This window comes from Meles meles, chromosome 13 (assembly GCF_922984935.1).
Source record: "Meles meles chromosome 13, mMelMel3.1 paternal haplotype, whole genome shotgun sequence".
NCBI classification, from domain to species: Eukaryota; Metazoa; Chordata; class Mammalia; order Carnivora; family Mustelidae; genus Meles; species Meles meles.
In genome coordinates, this window is record NC_060078.1 from 50,474,236 (window position 1) to 50,497,311 (window position 23,076).

At 42.5% G+C, this 23,076-nt stretch overlaps 1 protein-coding gene across 1 annotated transcript; it reads left to right on the forward strand.

The window, feature by feature from the left end:
* Nucleotides 1–11,626: 11,626 nt before the first annotated feature.
* IFIT5 (interferon induced protein with tetratricopeptide repeats 5) lies at nucleotides 11,627–22,828 on the forward strand. The gene is made up of 2 exons (XM_046027230.1): nucleotides 11,627–11,750; nucleotides 19,904–22,828. The coding sequence occupies exons 1-2, from the start codon at nucleotides 11,746–11,748 to the stop codon at nucleotides 21,345–21,347; spliced, it is 1,449 nt and encodes a 482-aa protein (XP_045883186.1). The 5' UTR covers nucleotides 11,627–11,745; the 3' UTR covers nucleotides 21,348–22,828.
* The last annotated feature ends 248 nt before the right edge of the window (nucleotides 22,829–23,076 follow it).

The window sequence follows — 23,076 nt, forward strand, 5'->3', positions numbered from 1 at the left end:
GACCATCTTTGTCCATCTTTTAATTTGTATCCCAGGTAGCTCACCACTGTTCTGCAGATCTGGGCCTTCTTAGCTGAAGCCTGGTATCCCAGAGTTGCTATCGCTTGGAGCAAATCCTTGGTGCCTTGTAGGCATGTTTCCTGGTCCTCTGCTGCCAACAGGATATCATCTACATATTGTAATAGAATCAGATTGGAGTGCTTGGTACGGAACTCACCTAAGTCTTTGTGCAGTGCCTTGTCGAAGATGGTGGGCAAATTCTTAAATCCTTGCGGCAGTTGAGTCCAGGTGAGTTGGCCATTGATGCCCTTCTCCGGGTCTGCCCATTCAAAAGTGAAGAGGTCTTGGCTCTTTGGGGCCAAGGGCAAGCTGAAAAAGGCATCCTTTAGGTCTAGCACTGTGTACCAAGTCTTGTCTGGGGGCAAGGTGGGGAGGAGAGTGTCGGGGTTTGGGACTGTAGGGTGCATGTCTATCACCCGTCGGTTAACTTCCCTCAAGTCCTGGACTGGTCTACAATCATTAGAGTGTGGCTTTCACACCAGCAGCAGGGGAGTGTTCCATGCCGACCTACAAGGCCACAGTATGCCTGAGTCTAGCAGTCGCCGGTTTTGGGGGGGATCCCCATCTGTGCTGTGATGGACTGCACTTGATCTTAGCCAAAAGGCCGAGAAGCGATGTGCTGTGATGGACTGGATCTGCCCCTGGCTTTAGTTCAATGTATATAGCTGGCTGATGTTGGGCCAGTCCCATTCCCCCAGTTTCTGCCCACGCTTGGGGAAAGTCCTGCAACCAGTGGTCAATGTTGGTCATTGGTGCTGGGGGCATTTGTTGAAGATGATATTCGTCCTCGAAGTTCATGACAAGCACCTGGATTGGTTGCTCCACTTTATCCAGAACCTTTGCCCTTTTAGGGTATAAACTAACTTGGGCTCCCATCTTGGTGAGTAGGTCCCGGCCTAACAAGGGGTAGGGTCACTCAGGGATGACCATGAAGGAGTGGGATACTTGGCCCATGCCGAGATCCACTGTTCTTCGGGTAGTCCATGAATATTGTTTAGTGCCTGTGGCCCCCTGTACCCATGAGGTCTTATTTGTCAACTTCCCTTGAGGTTGTAGCAAGATAGACTGCTGTGCTCCGGTGTCTACTAGGAATTTAATCGGTTGCCCCTCCGATACTTTAAGGGTTACCCTGGGCTCGGGGAGGGGTGCTGAACCCCAACCCCCCTAGTCATCTAAATCTAGGACTAGGCCCCCCTAGTCATCTAAATCTTCAACCTCCAAGATAGTAGCGGAGGCCTTTGGTCTTTTATTGGGATAATCCTTTATCCAGTGGCCTTCTTCCTTGTAATAAGCACACTGGTTTTTATTCAGTTTGGGGCATTCTCGACAGGGGCCATCCTCCTTACCTGCTCCTGAAGCCAATTTCTTGAGACATCTCTGTTTTTCATGTGGGTCATCCGTGGTCATGGCCAGTAGGATCTTAGCCAGGTTCCGAGTCTGGCGGTCACTTATCTTAGCCTGTTGTTCCTCCAGGCTCTCTCTGTTATTGTAGATTCTTTCTGCCACCACTATCAGATCCTGTAGGCTCTTTTCTCCTAGTCTTTCTACCCTCTGCAATTTCCTTTTAATGTCCAGAGCGGCTTGGTTAACAAAAGCTATAACAATGGCAGCTCTGGTTTCTGGGGTCTCTGGATTCATAGGGGTGTACTGTCTAAATGATCCTTTCTAGGAATGCCGCTGGACTCTCATCTTTACCCTGTCTTACATCATATACCTTGGCCAGATTGGTAGGCTTGCATGCTGCAGCCTTGGGACCTGCCATTAGAGTCTGGTGGTAGACCCGGAGCCTCTCCTTACCTTCTGCTGAGTTGTAGTCCCAAGTGGGGCAAGACAAGAGGAAAGCTGCACTTATGAGATCAGGGTTCTGAGTTGGCTGTCTGTCGTCACCCAGGACGGACTTTTGGGCTTCTACCTGGATTCACTCTCTTTCCTCAGTGGTAAAGAGAACCTAGAAGAGCTGCTGACAGTCATCCCAGGTGGGCTGATGGGTGAAAGAACAGTATCCAAAAGACCAATCAGATCTTTTGGGTTATTGGAGAACTTTGCATGTTGGGTTCTCCAGTTGTATAAATCACTAGTAGAGAATGGCCAATACAACATCGGCTGTCTCCCCGTTTCATCGGGGGGTCCCATGGCGTGGAGGGGAAGGACAGTGGAATCAGCTGGTCCCAGGTTTGGGGTTGGGGCTCCCCGATGGGTCCATCCATGTGTCCCTGCCGCTGGCCCATGCATGGGGACCCCTTCATCTGGGAGGGGGAGTGGCACTCCCTCGGCAGCCCCTGATACTTCTGCTGGAGGGGCAGACAGGGGGTGGGGGGAGACCTGGTTGGGTGGTGGAAGAATCAGGTCCTCTGCGGAAGTGTCCTGAAGGACTGGGTAAAGCGGAGTCTTTGGTTTGGACTCGGTTTTTTTGTCAGATTTAGGAGTTGGGTTCCGCAGGGCTAGCATCTTGGATGTAGGCCCTGCTTTGGGAGGGAGAAAAGGCTTAAGCCAGGAGGGAGGGTTCTCAATCATGTCTTGCCAGACCAGGATATAAGGCACTTGGTCAGGGTGGCCATGTGGTTTTGAATTTGAACAAATGCTTATGAATCTGTCTCTCCACTTAGATGGCAAGTCACTTGAGAAGAGGAAATATGTCATATCCAGGTACCAAAAGCAGCCTGCATGTAACTAATGATTATTCATGGCTTGCTAACTTAAAAAAAATTTTTATTTGTCAGAGGAAAGCAAGCACAAGCAGTGGGAGCAGCAGGCAAAGGGAGAAGCAGGTCTCCTGTTGAGCAGGGAGGCCAATGCAGGGCTCCATTCCAGGACCCTGGGATCATGACCCGAGCAGAAGGCAGACTCTTAACTGACTGAGCCACTCAAGTGTCCCAGCTCTCTGGCTTTTGAAAAAAATAAGGAGTTAATGGCGGGGGCACCTGGGTGGCTCAGTGGATTAAGCCGCTGCCTTCGGCTCAGGTCATGATCTCAGGGTCCTGGGATCGAGCCCTGCATCGGGCTCTCTGCTCCGCAGGGAGCCTGCTTCCTCCTCTCTCTCTGCCTGCCTCTCTGCCTACTTGTGATCTCTCTCTCTGTCAAATAAATAAATAAAATCTTAAAAAAAAAAAAAGGAGTTAATAGCAATGAAGACTGTCTTAGACATACCAACAACATGTTTGAATCAAGCTCCCTAAACATTTAAGGACTTCCCAGAGCTATGAAATTGATGAAATGATGTGAGTAGTAGAACTTATGCTTTTCAGACCAGCTTAGAATTCTAAACTTCAATGCAATTAGAAAATATCTTCATCTCTTCTTCTTTTTTTTTTTTTTTTGGTTGACCGGACTCCCTAAGTCCAAGATATTTCAGACAAGTCTAAAAATGTTTGCCTCCTAGGATCCTGAGAATTTTTCTCATAGACATTATAGGAGCAGGCTATGCAATGTCTTGAGACTAGATCAATGGCGTAAATGTTCCTTAACATTTATATTGACAATTCCAAGTGAATGACTGCTTGACATGTAAAAATAAAACACAAAAATCCCATATATTCCTTACATTGCATGTGGAATATAAGGGAGTCAGCCAGGGATATAAATTATGGTAGGCAAAAGACAGCCATTAAGACACCTGAGATGGTATGAAAATTACTGTAACTTTCAGAGCAGATAGCTGAGTATTTTCTTTATGGATGTGACTGGCATGAATTTGCAAACATGAGTAATCTCTAAGGCAAACATCAGACACTGCATATAGAGGTCAAAGCAGTTTGACCTACGTTCCTTTATCATATTGTGTGAATTATTAAGGTAAACGTGGAGACATCAAGACACAGAGAAAAGAAGCTGCTGACTCAGAGCCTCAAAGAAAGATGGACATGTACTGGGAATGAGTCCCTACTCATACTCCTATGGCATTTGGCCTGTAAGGGACCCAGGAATCATCTTAAAAAGTACCTCTCAAACTTTTTTTTAAAGTAGGCTCCATGCTGAGCCTGAACTCACAACATGGGTCTTGAACTCACGACCCTGAGATCAAGACATGAGCTGAGATCAAGTGTCAGACATTTAGGGGGTGCCTGCGTGGCTCAGTTGGTTAAATGTCTGCCTTCAGCTCAGGTCATGATTGCAGAGTCCCAGGATTGAGCCCCGCATCGGGCTCTCTGCTCAGCGGGGAATCTGCTTCTGCATCTGCCCCTTACCCTGCTTACGCTCTCTCTCTCTCACTCTAAAGAGTCAGATGTTTAACCGACTGAACCACCCAGGCACCCCTCAAACTTTAATGTATCAACAAGTCACCTAGACATCCTGTTCAAAGAAAAACTCTGATTAAGTAGGTCTGTGTCAGGGACCTAAGACTCTGCATTTCTAACAAGCTTTAGTTGATGCTGATGCTGCTGGTCCATAGACCATACTAAGAAGCAAAATCAAGCCAGTGGACTTTTTTGTTTGTTTGTTTCCTTTTTTTTTTTTTTTTAAGATTTATTTATCCATTTTAGAGAGAGAGTGAGATTGGGGGGCGGGGGAGAGGGAGAGAAAGAAACTCAAGCAGACTCCTCCCTGAGCCCAGAGCCTGATGTAGGGCTTGATCTCACCACCCTGAGATTATGACCTGAGCCAAAACCATGAGTTAGATATCTAACCAACCATGCCACCCAGGCACCCCTAGTGCAGTGGTTTTAAATCATGATTACACACTAAAATTACCTTGGGATTTCTTTCTTTCAATGACTGATAATTCTGATGCCTGGGCCTCACTACCAGAGATTCTGATTCACTGGACTAGAGATTAGCTCAAGGGTCAGCTTCTCTGTTTTGTTTAGTTTGGTTTGTTTTTTTTTGCTTTGTTTTGAAAGATTCTCAAGGAATTTTCTAGTTTGCAGCCAGGGCTGCAAGCCACTGTCCAAGGCTAACACTTTTGTTTAACTGATAAGACAACTCATAGAGTTTGACTCATCTAGACTGTTAGTCAAACAGAGAACTGGTCCTAGAATTCTGATATTGGACTCATAGTTCTATGCTCAAGCTTCATTTCCTCAAGTCAAAACCCTGTCCACTCAAAATGAGTTTCCCTCTTTACTTTTCACTATTCTTTCCTATTTGTAAACACACACAGACACACACATAGACACATTTACACCCTATATTGACGGTTTCCTCTCTCCTTAGTGCTGCTGTCCTGTGAGTTCACGGGTCTGTTTATGCCAAAGACACAATGGTCAAGATTCTGCATACCTAATCAGCTAAGTCTGAGCCCCACAGAACCAGGACTGCTGCCAAATTCAAGTGATCACAAGATAAAGATTTGCTCTGTTTCTCTGTCAGAGAAACTAGGTGTCAATTGGGGAAGGAGATTAAGAGGTCAAAACCTTCAGTTATAAAGTAAATAAGTTATGGAGATATAAAGTACAGCATACAAATGTAATAAATAACATCATAATAACTTTGCAGGATGACGAATGGTATAGTCTCACCGTGGTGAGACTATCTACATTACATAATGTAGATAAACGTTGAATCATTATTTTTACACCTGAAACTAATATGAAACAATATGTCAACTATACTTCAATTTAAAAGTATTTTATTTGCGGGGCACCTGGGTGGCTCAGTGGGTTAAAGCCTCTGCCTTTGGCTCAGGTCATGATCCCAGGGTCCTGGGCTTGAGCCCCACATTGGGCTCTCTGCTCTGTGGGGAGCCTGCTTCTTCCTCTCTCTCTGCCTGCCTCTCTGCCTAGTTGTGATTTCTCTCTGTCAAATAAATAAAATATTTAAAAAAAGTATTTTATTTGCAATAATTTTATGCACAAAAATTTCAAAGACATACTGCTATTAGCGCATATAGCCCTTCTTACTTTTCAGTTATTTGCTGACATTTCCATCCTTTATTTCAGAGTTAGGTTAGAGCTGGTGCCTTGCAGAAAATGTTTTCACCTGAAAACTCAGTTGGTCTGCTAGAAATGTCCCATCTGATACAGAACTAGGAGAGCTGAGAAGTGATCACCTTTCCAAAATCTCTTCTCCCCACATAGATCAGGCTGTCCAAAGGAAGGGCTGGATGCCTGCTGCCCAAGAGGCTTCACCAGGCTCCATGTGTGGGCATATGCAGGGCTCTCTGACTTGGGTCCTAAGGTGGGAAGATATAGATTGCCCTGTCCTGAGATCACAGAGCACCTGCTCCAGCAGCTGCACAGTCAGAGACATGACATAATTCCCCAAATTATAATGGGGAAGTGCTCCTGCTGGAGGTTATTGCAGACTGCCCACTGCACAGATGGAGGGATTTGTCATACATAATGATAGTAACATCCAGTTACTGAATGCTCTGCAGTGAGACATGCTTTCCATGTGTTATTCCGTTTCACTTCACCACAACCCCATGAGGAAAGATCTATGACTATCCTGATTTCATAAGTAAGAAATTTTGGCTTAGAAAGGTGAACCAGGCACGTGGCTGGCTCAGTCAGAAAAGCACGCAACTCCTGATCTCAGTGTTGTGAGTTGGAACCCCATGTTGAGGGTGGAGTTTACTAAATAAACTAACTAACTAAATAAACTTAAAAAAAAAACCAAAACGGTGAACTAACCAGCCCATGATGACATAGCCAGTAATGGCAAAGTCCAATACTGAAACCAGACAATGTGATTCCAGGTGGTCTTTGCCACTGTGTCTTATGTGCACAAAAGCAAATAAAGGTGAAATGTCTTAGTATTTCGTATTGTACCCAAGCTGGGGAGGCGTGAAGGGAATCTCAGGAAAAAAATGTCCTATTTGTCCCATATCTGACAATAAGGCTTTTTCTGTAATGGAGATTTACCCTCTTGTACGATTCAGAGCACACAGCCCTATAATAAGTGAGATGGTGTATGTCTGAGGAATCCCCTACCATCAGGTAGTTCTGTCAAGAGAATAGGCCTAACAGTTCCTTCTAATGCCTTAGGTTTGCTTACCTCCAGATAACACAAGGTTTATCTAATAGCCACTCTTCCCTTTAAGTGAACTTAGGCTCCCATAGTGGGCCAGCCTGGCCATGGTCCCTTTCCTTTTCCCTTAGATAGTTCTACTTTCCATTTCTGTGATATTTTGCTTAGAGTCACTACCTACTTCTGTAACTATAGTAAACTTAGGGAATGGGATTCTTGTTATTTAGGTAATCTTGATTTGTTGGGTTTGGAAATGAATACATGGATCTAAACTATATTGTGGTCATAAGATATCATGAGGGCCAGCACATTCTTCTAGGAACTAGGAATGGACAGATGCAGTCTACCACAAGGTAATTAACTTCAGTGAAAAAAGCAGACATTTTCCCCAAACCTCATGCCTTTTATAATCCAGTGAGAAAAACTGTAAAATGAGTATGCAGTCAATTAAAAGTCAGTTTTCTCCAAAAAGAAGTTTGGAATTTAATTTGTCAAACTGTCCAAGCATTTCTCTTTTATGCCATTTGATTTGAAGCACTATGAATTCAGTCATTTGCTGGTATTGATCAAGAAACATGAAAAGGCTGCTGTATGATTTGAGAGACCATCAGTCGAAGTCACTTTTGAGTAGGACATTTTATTAAAAGACATTGTACACCAAGTAATATTTTTTAAAAGGAAAAAAAATAAGGAACCAATGTTACTGTTTTTTCATTTTTATATTTGTTTTGGAGGAGGATATATTAATTTCCTATTGTAGCTATAACTAATTACCACAAACTTGGTAGGCTAAAACCTTTCAAGTTTATCATCTTACAGTTCTGGAGGTCAGAAGTCTGAAACAGGTTTCACTGGGCTAACATCAAGGTGCTGGCAGAGCCACACTGCCTCCACAGGCTCTAGGGGACAATCCTTTTTGTACCTTTCCTGGCTTCTAGAAGCTCCCTTCATTCCCTGGTAGAGACTCCTAATCTACAAAATTACAAATCCCCACGGAATTAACAGACTATTAATCAGTAGGGTTTTGGATTTCTACTGAAATTTTACAGAAATTGCAGGGAAGCAAACTTTGTATCATTGAGGGCAGGCATCAGGGTCAGGTAGAAACCATCTTCCCAACTTCTTTATCACTGAAACAAGAAATCTGTTAGATTTAACAGGAATGATATTTTAAAGTGCTTCTGTTTGGGGAAGCATGCTGTTTTAAAAGGAGTTTAACCACTGCCAATTCTACCAGAGTGAGAAATATGAAAGGTAAATACTCCTTGGGGAATTAGTTCATTCTTTATTTAAACTGACAGTCGAATTTCATGAGCTTGTTACTGCCATGCAAATGACTGACAGAACCTCATTGGTGTCCTTAGTTACCTCCACTCTGGAATTTCTCCAAGTGCCCAGGGGATGTCTCTCATGTATCCCTAAATCAGGCCAAGCCACAACACCTGCCATTCACTATTGTTAAGTACTCCAGCCCAGGTCTTTGCTAATTGCAGTCTGCGTGCTACTGCAGGTTCCAGCTCTTTGGAGATCACCCTAGCCACCAACATCTTCATTCCCACGATGCTGTGAGTGCTGGAACTGCACTGGGATTAAGGGCCTCTACCGCAGCCTGCCCAGCTTGAATGACTCACCCTCAGTCTGAGTCCATAGCTCTGGAGCTTATCCCCAGCCAGGCCAAGTGTGATACAGCCACCTCCACGCTGGAGTCCATGCTGAAGGGAGTAGGCCTTCTGGGACATTCCCCTTGATATCCACCCTTTCACACAGGTCTCCTTCTGAACTCCAGTATCATCCCCAACTGCCCTTTATCTGTATTCAGCCATTTCTTTTCTACCCAAAGTCCACCTCCCATGTATTTCAGGCTGTGCTCTGAAGACATGAGGGTATTATTGATACCAGTGATTCTTGGAGGAGGGGCATAACAGGGAAGAGGATTTGGGGTCTTAGGGGGAAAAAAAAGTTGCGTTTGCCAACTAATAGAGATAATTTTTTTTTTTGGTCACAACCGCAGGGTCCTGCTGACATCTAGTGGTTATAAATAAGGATGCTTCTTAAACATCACTAGACAGTTTCCCACAACAAAGAATTATCCAGCCCAAAAGTCAATAGCTGCCAAGGTTGAGAAACTCTGTCTTACATCTATTTCTTAGAGAAGTTATTACTTAAGTTTCAGTTTCTCAAGCCGATTTTAGGTCAGTTGCCATGTTTCACTTTCTATTTCCTTTTCCCCTAGTTGCTGTGTTTTACATCTTGGTAAGAATAAATCAAGGGGCGCCTGGGTGGCTCAGACAATTAAGTGTCTGTCCTTCGACTCAGGTTATGATCCCAGGGTTCTGGGATTGAGCCCCACATGAGGTTCCCCACTTGGCGGAAAGCTTGCTTCTCCCTCCCTCTGCCTGCTACTCTCTCTGCTTGCATGCTCTCTCGTGTTCTCTCTGTCAAATAAATAAACATTTTTTGAAAAGAATAAATTCAAAAGACAATGCACTATTGATTTGCCAAAGACCGCACCCAATCTGTGAAAATAAAGATTGATCTATAAATTCCACCTAATAATTTCAACATGTTCAACACCCACTCAACAGGTCTTCATTTCCTCCATCCTGAAAATATATATTCTTTAAATTTTTTTAAAAAAGATTTTGTTTATTTATTTGACAGAGATCACAAGTAGGCAGAAAGGCAGGCAGAGAGAGGAAGGGAAGCAGGCTCCCTGCTGAGCAGAGAGCCCAATGCGGGGCTCAATCCCAGAACCCCGGGACCATGACCTGAGTCGAAGGCAGAGGCTTTAACCCACTGAGCCACCCAGGTGCCCCATATTCTTTAAATTTTTTACAGGTAGTTTTTGTCTTTCTGAATTTGAATTCTTAACAATATATGTAGATAACCAGGATTTCTTTTTCCTTTGATGTTAACTTCTGACTACTTAGTTGCTATTCATTAAAACCTTTATAAGCAAAGACAATCTCTTGACCCAGATAAGCTAAGAGAAAGGAAGGGAAAGAAGTGGGAACAATGAAGAAAAAACACGATTAACATACTGGAAATTTTTTCAAACAGTGGAGGACTTTTAAATTCTTTTTATTCTTTTTTTTAAATTTTATTTGTTTATTTGACAGAGAGATCAAAAGTAGGTAGAGAGGCAGGCACAGAGAGTGGGAGAAGCAGGCTCCCTGCTGAGCAGAGAGCCTGAGATCATGACCTGAGCCAAAGGCAGAGGCTTAACCCACTGAGCCATCCAGGTGCCCCAAAATTCTTTTTACTCTTAATTCTTTTAAATTTTTAAAAATTCTTAGTAAGAAGAAAATTCCAGGTTTATTTTCTACCCATACTAAACCATTCAATACCTTTTCTAAAATGTGGCTTCCCGCTTCAGAAAAACATTACAATAGCCTTTAGGCCCACCGCATTACCTCTCAGACCTCAATTCTTAGGACTTTTTCCCTGCTCTTCCCGTTCCAACCACACCATCCATGCATGCCAAGTACACTTCACCTCTAGGGATTTGCATCTACTGTTTCCCATGCCTGGAACTTTCTTCCCTAGCTCCTTATCTCCCGTGCTCACTCCTCACCCACTTCGGATCTTTGCTCAGTTGCCACTTTCTCAGTGAAACAAGCTATTCAGCTATTACCAACAGCTTTATACTAGCAAAAATACCACTCACTCCAAACCTCTCTGTGCTTTTTCTCCATACCATCTGATACATAATGTTTCATTTGTTCTTTACTATTTCTATCTCCTGTACTAGAAGATAACTCCAAAAAAGTAGGTCCTCTGTTTTCATCATTACTATATTGATAGTACCTTGAACAATGTCTGGTTTTAGCAGCTGTCCAACATAATTTGTTGAATGAATGAATGATTGAATTCAAGTGGAACAAAAGTCTAGGTTTATTGGTATTTGGCATTTTCTGCTTAGTTTCCCAATACCACCCCCATCTTCACTAGAATCTTACTATGGTGAGTAAGGCTGGCAAGGGCACAGAAGACAAGCACTCTTACACAATTGTGAGTGGACGTGTATAAACCTCTATTCAAAGCTATTCAGCAATACCTATCAACTGCTAAACTGTATATACATCTTGACCCCAAAACTTCCTTAAATTTACCCAACGGAAATAATGGCACTGGTGTACAGCGTTGTACCTGTTTTTTTCAGTGAAGACGGGAAGCAAGGACTTCAGTTTCAGCTTAGGATGCAGAAAGCTGGAAACGGCATCGATGCCACCCTTACAACAAAAATAACGCCGAACAATCTCCTCTCGTTTTATTTAAAAAATAAATAAAAAAGGTTGCTCGAGCACCATCCAGGCTTAGCAAGACAGGTGAGAGCCCAGGCCAAAGTTCAGAGGGCCAGCAGCAAATTCCACACAGAACCACACGGAGCTCTGCAAACATGCACGCCCCCTCCACCCTGCCCCCCCCCCCCCGCTCCCCCCAACCCGGGGTTTCTCAGCGGAGCCGGGGCCCCACTCAGCTCTAGCAGAAGTTTCCGTTTCCTGGAACTGGACTCCGCCTAGTCCGAGATCAGATTCACTTTCCAGCTCCTCTTCCCGCTCTGGTCCTGCGTTTAACAAAGCCAACGCCTGGGCAGCGACCTCGCGCAGTAGAGACCCGGTGGCAAGAGCCCACCGCCCTCCCGCACTCCCCGCGCACGCGCACACGCCCGCTCACTCGCGCGCGCGCCCTGCCCCTCCGCAGGCCGGGATCCCAGTCCTGAGGAGAAAGCCCGAGGGGACTGCCGCCTCCCGGCGCTACACCCAGCGCCCAGCCACCATGAGGTAAAGGCTTTCCCCGCTTCTGCCCCCAGACCGCGTAGGCCTTTGTTTCAAGCCGGTGGTGTTTTTTCCCCAGCCCGTTGCCCGCACAGCGCCGCGGCCCTTCAAGTGGCCGAGCCCCTCGCGCCCTGCAGCCGGGCGTCGGGTTTGGGGCGTCCCCTCGGGAGCCGTGACTCGGTTCCGGGCGTCTGTCTGGAGTCGGGCCTGGCGGGGAAGGTCGCCGAGCGCGCGCTTCCCCGAAGACCGGACCCTCTCCGGTCAGGACTGGCCGGCCGGGGTGGGGGGCGGGGGAGGGGGCAGGCGACGCTCCCCGAGAGACTGCCCCCTCCCTGTGGCTCTTCTCGGTGGCGGGCGGCGACCGTGCTTGGTTGGCGGCCGCTGCCAGGGCCATTCCGGGCAGCTTCTACGTGGCAGGCGTCTCCTGAGGCCCGTCGCCTTCCTCCCCTTCCCGGGATGGCAGCTGCCATTCCCCCGATGTGGGCAGACACGATGTGGCCGCAGCCCTGCAGTTGTCACCTAGGTCGGCTACTGCCATTTTGCCTCTCTGGTTTCTGGGTCTGAGTTCTTCTTGTGAGCTGCCTTTGTACCGCGTCCAGATTCCTATTATTCCGCCCAGTCCGCTATTGGAGGTGGGGGGGAGGGGTGTTCTCTTCTGTCTCCTTTACTGCCTTATGGTAGTGGGGTCCTTTTCTCACCCGCTTTGTGTCCTCAGGGGCTGGCAGCCTGCCCTGTGCGCGATGAGTGAACCGCAGTTAGTAAGAGGGATGAGAGGATAAACTCTTGGGCTCCTGAAGCAGACAGCCCTTTCCTCTAAATCCTCATTCTGAACACCTACTAGTTGGGTGACCCAAAGCAAAGTTGCTTTTATTAAAAGTCTGTGAGTCTGTTTCTTATCCGTACAAATCAATGACCTCCCAATGTTAGGACTGTGGGGTTAGTTGATTGCTTGGTACTTAATATTTGCAAATGTTTATTATTATTTTATGGAAAAAGGAAATTTAATAAGTGCTTCACTTCTAATATCTGTAAGAAGGGAAGGAGGTATCAGGAAGATGTCTGAATAAATGAGAAGAAAAGGGATGGGCTGTAGGTATGCAGGATGGGCTGGAAGAGGGGTGGAACCCACTTGGGGTTTAACTGTCCCCCAAGGACAATGAAAGACTGCTCCTTCCTGGCCAAACCCCCCAAATCCCCTAAAGATAAATGTTGCCTCTTCAGACACAATAGCCTCTCTCTGCCAGCTTTCCAGAGACAGAGTTTTGAAAAGTAAAACTTCGCATGGCATCCATTTGGGCAAAAATTCCACAGAGTCTGGGCAAGGCACTTTAGTGACTGATTATCCCCTTGAGATCTCACAACTACATTCATATTACCTGAGGCAGCCCTCTTCATCGTCCTTGAGCTGGGCTGGTGTAAACCTTGCAACAGAAACATGTTCATTATACTGTATGGATGGGCAGGGGGCTGGTAAGTCCATTTGCCATAGATCTGGGCAGGTTGTTAAGGGGATGTCTTGTCCATGATTTGGGTGCAGTTACACGAGAAAAAGGAACAACTACCAACAGACAGTTATACAGGGTTTCCCAGTCAGGACCATGGGAAAAACTTATTTTCAAAATCCAAACATGAAGCCAGACAGAGAGCATGCCAAGATATTAAGACAAATGAGATAGGGAAAACTGAAATGGGAGAAAGCCTGGAGCCATTAGCAGAAGGTGAAGAACTAGTAAGAATTCTCTCATCTGGAATCCAGGTGCTTTTTACGCTAAGCCTATACCTCTGGACTGGACATGCCAGAAACTGCCAGTATATAACTGCATTCATTCAACACATATTTATTTATTGAGCTTCTATTAACTGCATAGAATAATAGATTCTAGGGACAAAGTGCTGGGGACCCAGTGGTGAAAAATATAAAATCAGAACAAGGTCCCTATTCTTATGGGGCTTACATTTAAATGGGGGCAATAGATAAACAGTAGATAATTGAGTACATAACACAATTGAGAAAGCATTAAGAGTTACAAGGAAAATAATGTAATGGCCTAAGATAGTAACCTAGAATGAAGGGGACTATTTTAGATATTTCTTCTATGGGTAGCCTCCTGGTAGAGAATGTTGGAGCTGAGTTATAGGAAAGAGCTAGTTATGCAAAGATTTAGAAGCAGAACGTTCCCAGGGTAAAATGACCGGGTTTAAAGTCCTTGAACTTGGTATGTTCGAGATAGGAAAGTCAAGGTCCAAAACACAGTGAATGAAGAGAAGAGTAGGAGGAGAAAAGGTTGGACAGATAGGTAAGGCCAAGTCCTTTAGGGACTTAAAGGACATGGCAAGGACTGGATTAATATCTAAGGGCATTGGGAAGCCATTGGGAGATTTTAAGCAGGAGACCGACATCATCTGGTTTACATTTTCAAAAGTTTAGTTGGATTCTGAGGGGATCAAGAGTCAAAGCTGGAAGACCAGATTTTTGCCCCAGCTCAAAGGAACCATAATTGTGGTTTAGACTACAATAAAAAGTGGAGTAAAAGTATAAAAGTAAAAGCAGTAAAAGTGGAGGAAAGTGCGTGGATTTGAGATTTATCTGGGTGTTAGATTTAACAAGACTTCCAACTGGATTGGATAAGAGGTTGAGAGAAGAAGATCAGATTACTACTGGATTCTTTGGCCTGTGGAACTAAGAGGTGCCAAAAAAGATTGAGGGAGGAACAAGCTCAAGGAATCCAGATTTCTGGATTGCTTATGTTTATTTGAGATGCCAACTGAACTTCTAACTGAAGGTGTGAACTGAAAATTCATTAAGTCTGGAATTCAGGGGAGAGATCAGAGATCAGAGATTAGATCAGAGATTAGGTTATAAATATGAAATGCTTTTTTTTTTCATTCACTACTACTAATTGTGCAATTCAGTTCTGTAACTTCTGTCACTTTTTGCTATTAGAACAACCCCTTTCCAGTTCCTAAAACTCTGTCTGATTCAGTTTAAAACATCAAGCTAGTATTTGACTTAAAGCACTCTTCTCCTCCTTCCCAACTCCCACCAAATATTGATGTAAAGTGCTATACAGAAAGGGAAATGTGATAGACTAGACTAGACTAGACTAGACTTTAGCCAAGATGGTCAGGGGTACACCTCTTCAAAGAGCTGACATTTGAGCCAAGACCAGAATTGTGAGAGTTAAATAAGCGCTAGAACTCTCTGAGGAAGAGTTCACAAAATGAGGGAACAAAAAGCCCATGCAGATACCCTGAGGTAGGTACATACTTGGCAGAAGAAATAACAGTTTTTTTAAAGGCCTGTATGGTTAGAGTGCAGGGAGTGGAAGGAAGGTTGTACAAAATGAGGCTAGAGAAGTAGACATGGGCTGGATGACAAAGGGCATAGCAACAATGATTAAGAGATTGAAGCTGGAGATAAAGTTTTGAATATTAACAATGTATACTTTCATTTAAGCTTCATGTTCCATCTTTCTTGCAGTTATCCCTGCCTCTCTTCTACAAGCATCATTTTCTCCCTTACTACTGGATCATTCCTATTGGCATGTCATAACATATCATTAAGTTATTAAAAATATTGTGGTTAAAAATTATTTTGACATTTTCATCAGCCTTTCTCCAGATACAGCTCTATTTCTCTATTTCCTTCATAGTAAAATTCCTTGAGAGAGTGGCCTCTACTCCCCATATCTACTTCTTTACCTCACATTATCCCCTCAACGCACTCCATTTTTTTCTTTGTTTGTTAAGATTTTATTTATTAATTAGAGGGAAAGAGAGCACGGGGCATGGGGGTCGGGGGAGCAGAGGGAGAATGAGAAGCATACTCCCCACGGAGCAGGGAGCCCCATGCGGGACCTGATCCCAGGACTCCAAGATCATGCCCCAGGCCAGACGCTTAAGCCACTGAGCCACCCACGTACCCTCCAGTAATGTTTTCATCCCTACCTTTCTACTGAAACACTTATCCTAGTCCCCCACAGCTTTACTCCTGCCAAAACAGTGATCTCTTTTCTGTCCTCAATTACTCAATCTCTTAGAATCATTTTGTACATTAAATATTAATCTTTCTTAAAACATTTTCTTCCTTAGGCTTTCATTGATACCAGATTTCTTAGTTTTCCAGCTCCCTCACTGATTCTTTCTTTGCCTCCTTTCCTGGTCCTTCTAGTCTACTTGACCTAGAGTGTCTTACAGCTTAGTTTTTGACCTTCTTCTCAGTCTATGCTCACTCCTTAGGTAATCTCATTCTAGATCTTGTGGTTTTAAAGTCCATCTGCATGTCTGTGACTCCTGATTTTATATCCTTAGTTCTAACTTCACTCCTCTTCATCCCCAGTATTGTATTTATTAATATCCAATTTCCTACTTGGCATCTTCACTTGAATGTGTAATAGACATCTCTAAATTAACATTTCTACATAGGCCCCTTGATTTCTCCACTCACTTCCTCAAGTCAAAAGCATAGGAATCATCCTGGATTCTCTCTTTTCCTCATGGCCTTCCCCACACCCAATCCATCAGAAAGACCTGTCAGCTCTGCCTCAAATATAACCAATGCAGTCCTCACCAACCCTCCATTGCATCCACAGGGGAAGCTTTCATCATCTCTCCTTGGATTTCCTTGACAGCTGTCTTCAAGCCTCTTTTAGGGCGATTTGCTCTTGCCATGCTCTTTCTATTTTAACCACCTCTCAAATTCCCTGGCAACTTCCCATTTTTTTCCTCCTTTTCTGCTTCATTTTTCCTCTTTATCACCATCTAACATACTCTATATTTTCCTTTTTTTTTTTTTTTTAATCTTTTCTTGGCCACCCCACTGCCCTATTAGAATATAAGCTACATGAAGCCAGGGTGTTTTTCTGTTTTATTCACTGCTGTATCCCAGCACTTAGAACATGCCCTCTACATTGTACTTCTCAGTTAATCTTGGTTGAACAAATAGCTTCCATATCAGTTTGCAAACTTCCTCTCTTGATCCTTAATTGTTCATTCTTCTCACAGCAGCCAGAGGGAGTTTTTAAAAACTTGTATCAAACATTATCATTTTTCTACTTGAAAAGTTTCCCCCAGTGGTTTCCCATTGCAGTTTTAGGTAAAATTTATGTTCCTTATCATGGACTCCCAAATCCTGCATCATCTGTCCCTGCCTACTACTACACCTCATCATCTCTTTACTCTGCTTCAGCCACACTTTTCTTCCTTTGTCCCCTGAACACACCAAGTTTGTTCTCATGTCAAGGCCTTTCCACTCACTGATCTCAGCCCAAACCAGGTTTCCTCATTCTCAACATTATTGACATTTTGAGCTGGATAATTCATTGTTGGGACTGACCTGTGCATTGTAGGATATTTAGCAACATCCCTGGCCCAGTAGGTGCTAGTAGCATTCCTCCAGTGTGACAACCAACATTATCTCCAGACATTACCATATATCCCCTAGGGAGAAAAGCACCCTGGTTGAGAAGCAGTGGCTTAGACCATTCTGCCCTCAGATCTTTTATGATTGCCTCCATTTCATTGTTGAGATCTTACTTCAATTGCCCCTTTGTATGAAAGCTGTCCTTTCATAATTATAACTAAAGTACCTCCCCAGCCACCACCACTCTTAATTCCATTACTCAGAATTTTTTTCTTAACATTTACTACTACCTGGAATTATGTTGTCTGTTAGTTTTCATATTGATTTGTCTACATATTTGTTTTCCATCAACTCCTTTTGTTTCTTCCTCTCCCAGAATGTAATTGCCAAGAAAGAGCCATTTTCTAACTTGTTCACTACTATCCACTACAACTAGGATATTGCCTGACACATATGACATGAAGTGGTCAATAAATATTTTGATGGCACTATTACTATAGTTCCCATAAACATTTATACAGCTATATATTTATATTTTACATACAAGGGGATGGGGGTCTTTGTATGCATTTGAAGGAAATAAACACACATTCACATGCACATACCCTGTATACTGTTCAGATACTGTTCATAATTAGGGCATTTTTCTCTGAGAGAAGACTTAAGGAATTTTTTAAAATTTATTTTATTTTATTTTTATTTATTTGCCAGACAGAGATCACAAGTAGGCAGAGAGGCAGGCAGGGGGTTGGGGGGGGGAGGGAGCAGGCTCCCTGCTGAGCAGAGAGCCCGATGTGGGGCTTGATCCCAGGACCCCGGGATCATGACCCGAGCTGAAAGCAGAGGCTTTAACCCACTGAGCCACCCAGGCGCCCAGGAATTTTTTTTTTCCAATTGTAGTATATGTGCTGCCGAAGCGAGCACAGGAATTTCTTTTTTCTTTTTCTATACATTTCTTAATTATGATTAACATAGATTGAGAAAGTCTTTTTTTAAAGACTTTATTTATTTATTAGAGAGAGAGAGAGAACATAAGTGAAGGGGGTGGGAGAGAGGGAGAGGAAGAAGCAGTCTCCCCCACTGAGCAGGGAGCCTGATGTGGGGCTCCTTCCCAGGACCCCAGGATCATGTCCTGGGCCGAAGACAGATATTTAACCAACTGAGCCACCCAGTCTTTCTTGACTGTCACACTACCACTATCAACAAAGCAAAAAAAAAAATAAAACCAGGTATGTTAATTAGGATTTTGTCAGTTGCTAACAATAGAAACCTAATTTAGAATGGCTTAAGCATGAGGTTATTTCTTTAAGTAAATGGGAGCCCAGGGGTAGATAAGGTGATCCAGGCAAGACTGTTTATAGTCACTATCTTAAACTCTGCTTTCCTCTCTATAAGATTTTTTTCTCAGTCAGGCAGACTCTCCCCCCAAATTTGGAAAGATGGCCACCAGCAAACCCAAGGTTGTATTCTACCAACATAAAATTTTTAGAAGGAAGAGAGATAGTTCCATCAAAGTCCCATTTCAACAAAAGTATATTTTAATTGGACTACCTCTGAATATATCACTGGGACCAGGGAGTGGCTAGAATATCATGTCCCTTCCCAGACTCAAAGGTAGACAGTCCATTTCAAATCACAGGGACTGAGTAGAGGGACTCAGGGGACTGAGGAGAGGATGTCCCAGAAATGGAAACCAAAAGAATGGGTCCTCACCAGGTAAAAACCACAGATGTCCACAGCACTCGACTATGTACACTTCCTGGGTCACTTCCATGGAACTTTATGCTGAATTGTAATTGTTTACTTATAAGCTTTGTATAAACAGGGCTATGTCTTGTTCACAGTTACATACCCAGGGTTACTTAGAAGATCTTGCACATAAAATGGTCTCAGTAATGAATAAATATTTCCTTGCCCTTCCTTTCCTCTGTATCTTCCTAGTTTCAGAGATAGTGCCTATAGTGTGCCCTGCAGAGATTACACTGTGTCTTGCACAAAGAGCTCAACAAATATTTGTGAAGTGAATTTTAATAGCAGTGACAAGGTAATAATAAGCATTAGCTATTGTTGCCCACAATTCAAGAGGTCAGAAGGATGTGGCACTTACATGAAATCTGTTAAGCTTACTAAATTTCCTTGTGCCTTTCCCCCCATCTTTCTGGAAATCTGTTACTCTTATCTATCTCAAACTTAATGCTTTTCCCCATCTGTTAGTATACCAGTTACTATCTGTTTCTGAGCTTTTTCTCTCTGTAGGGGTTCCTTCTTTTCTTTCTTCCTCTCTCTTCCTTCCTCCCTCTCTTTTTCCCTTCCTTGCTTCCTTTGTAAAAATGATATATTAGTATGGTTTCTGTGTCTTCTTTCAGTGTACTCCTTTTTCTTATTTCGTACCTCTTCTTTCCCTTCCTACTCATAGTATAGAAATGGAACTTTTATATTAATTATTGCTATATATATTATTCTTAATTTTCAAGGGAAGTAAATAAAACATTTTAAATTCCCCTCTGAAAAATTGGAGGTACTCATGGGTTAGTGACTACCAGAAGGGAATAAATATCCTGTGACATAGATAATCCTGTCATCTCTCCAAAATTGCTTTTGCAATAAATAATGAGGATATTTCTAGAATTTAACTCTACACCAGAGAAATCAGTATAAAGATATAGAGGACTAGTGCTTTAACTGTAAGGTCAAATAAAAGGTAGAATTGTTGTTAAACAAAAAACTGTATATAAGGTTGAAAGATTGATTATTTCCTTCATTTCTTCAAAATTAAAAGGGGTTTTATCTTTGACAGTGAAATTCCTAAGGACTCCTTGAAGGCCATTCTGTTGGAGTTAGAATGTCACTTTACATGGAATTTACTTAAGGAAGACATTGATCTGTTTGATGTGGAAGATACAATTGGGCAACAACTTGAATTTCTTACCACAAAATCCAGACTCACTCTTTATAACCTATTGGCCTATGTGAAACACCTGAAAGGCCAAAATAAAGATGCTCTAGAGTGCCTGGAACAAGCAGAAGAAATAATCCGGCAAGAACACTCAGACAAAGAGGAAATACGAAGTCTGGTCACTTGGGGAAACTATGCCTGGGTATATTATCACATGGACCATCTCAAAGAATCTCAGAAGTATATAGACAAGATAGGAAACGTTTGCAAGAAATTGTCCAGTCCTTCTAATTACAAGTTGGAGTGTCCTGAGATTGACTGTGAAAAAGGATGGGCACTCTTGAAATTTGGAGGAAAGTATTACCAAAGGGCTAAAGCAGCTTTTGAGAAGGCTTTGGAAGTCGAACCTGACAATCCAGAATTTAACATCGGCTATGCCATCACAGTGTACCGGCTGGATGATTCTGACAGAGAAGGGTCTATAAAGAGCTTTTCCCTGGGCCCTCTGAGGAAAGCTGTCACCTTGAACCCAGATAACTCCTACATTAAGGTTTTTCTGGCACTAAAGCTTCAAGATGTACATGCAGAAGCCGAAGGGGAAAGGTATATTGAAGAAATCCTGGACCAGATATCATCCCAACCATATGTCCTTCGTTATGCAGCCAAATTCTACAGGAGAAAAAATTCCTGGGACAAAGCTCTGGAACTTTTGAAAAAGGCTTTGGAGGTGACACCAACCTCTTCCTTCCTGCATCACCAGATGGGACTTTGCTATAGGGCACAAATGATCCAAATTAAGAAGGCCACACGAAACAGACCTAAAGGAAAGGATAAACTGAAAGTTGATGAGCTGATTACATCTGCTATATTTCATTTCAAAGCAGCTGTGGAAAAGGACTCTATGTTTGCATTTGCCTACACGGATCTGGCCAACATGTATGCTGAGGGAGGCCAGTACAGCAATGCTGAAGATGTTTTCCAAAAAGCCCTTCGTCTGGAGAACATAACTGATGATCACAAACATCAGATCCACTATCACTATGGCCGCTTTCAGGAATTTCACCGTAAATCAGAAAGTACTGCTATCCACCATTATTTAGAAGCCTTAAAGGTCAAAGACCGGTCATCCCTACGCACCAAATTGACAAGTGCTCTGAAGAAATTGGCTGTCAAGAGACTTGGTCACAATGCTTCAGATGTGCAGAGTTTAAGTGCACTAGGGTTTGTTTACAAGCTGGAAGGAGAAAAAAGGCAGGCTGCTGAGTACTATGAGAGGGCCCAAAAGGTAGATCCAGAAAATGAAGAATTCCTTACTGCTCTCTGTGAGCTTCGACTTTCTATTTAAATACATACTCTAGGAAATTTAGTTCTAAGCTTTTCTCTCCATTTTGGGTCATTATATTTTTTTGTTTATTATTTTAACCCATTGTTCATTATAGAGCCATTTTTTTTGGATGGTTATATACCAAGCATCATGCTAAATACTTTATATATACATAATGATGACTCTTTTGCTGTTTTCCTTTTTTTTAAAATTAAACTAATATAGTCCATTGAGAAACAAATATTTCAGCTATTGTAACTTTAAAAAATGGTATGGCCATTTATACCCTTTATTTTTGCCATTTATAGTAATTTTCGATTAAATGTTATCAAATTTTCCATATTACTCACACAGTGAGTATAATTCTATATAAACCCTGACACCTAGGTCAGGAATACTCTTTCAGGAGTGCAAAATTATATTAGTTAAGCTCTTAATTATGTAGCTTGCAAAAGATGGACCCTTCCAGTTACAGATGTTTCTACTTTAATGAGAATGTTTAACCCTCAACCTGATAGTCACCTGAAGAATCCTCTTTGTTGAAAGAAAAAAGTTCATAATAATAAAAAGCTTGTCATCTGTCATCTGTGGTGACTTCAATAAAAAGAGAAAAAACAAATAGGAAAAAAAAAGACTTCTTCAAATACAGAACTTAAGGGACCCATGAGAAATAACAAATATTATCTCCCAAATTAGTTTTACTCCTTCCTATTAAAATTCCAGTATGCTTAGGTTAAAATCATTGAGATAGAAAGCAGGCCAATTGAGAAATTGGGAGAAATGATAAACAAATGGGTAAAATAGATGTCCCTAACATACATCCTTAGATTACCAAGATTTCTGTGATTTGGTTTTGGGTCTGGACTGGATTGTTCTCATACTCCCAATTTCTGGCCTTTGGTTAATTGTTTTATAATTCCAAATTTACTTCTGTGAAGCTTTTTCTTTTGTCTAAAATTTTCAGATTGACATGTTTTCCTATAGATTCTACAGGAATAGTTAAGCCCTGCTTTCAGTTTTAATATCCATCTTGAAGGGTCAGTGTTTAAGGGCTCTTATCCCAGGGGACATTTTTAATTGGGATGCTGCTAAAAGTAGCTTCTCTAATGTTGTTTCTTTGGTTATATACTACACAATTATATGTACCACCACAGTATTAGCGGAAAAGTGTGCCATGTGATTTAATTCTCCATACCTCTAATGTAGCTCTTAAAACTACTGTATACATATTTGTGTGTTTTTTACTTTGTTACTTTTAAAAAAAAATTTCTATTATGGTTGTGAATATTATAAAAGTAATGAATTCTCATTGTAAAATTTCAAACATAACAGAAGCATATGAATTTAAAAGTAGGGGCACCCCCCTTACCCTTCCCTAATTCTACACCAGCATGGTAACCTGTTAACAATTTAATATGTATCCTTCTAGATATTTTTTCTATGCATATTCAGACATACATCCATACTGCAATGTACTTCATAAATTAAAATTTGAAAATGTTTTACTTAGGTCCCTGCTGTTTTTATTTTGCTCATTCCATTTGTTTATTCAAAAAGGAAGAATGGGAAAGGGAATGATTTTTACCCAAGAAATTCAGGACTGAAGTCCTGACCTATCAGTAGAAGCAATTATCACATTTTGCAGCAAATATTTTATTTTGCAACAATTGATTTTCCCCTATTGAGAATAATGTTGTAATTAAAATTGTGTTCCCAAGTAGGAAATTCACACATAATATAATGCAGTTAT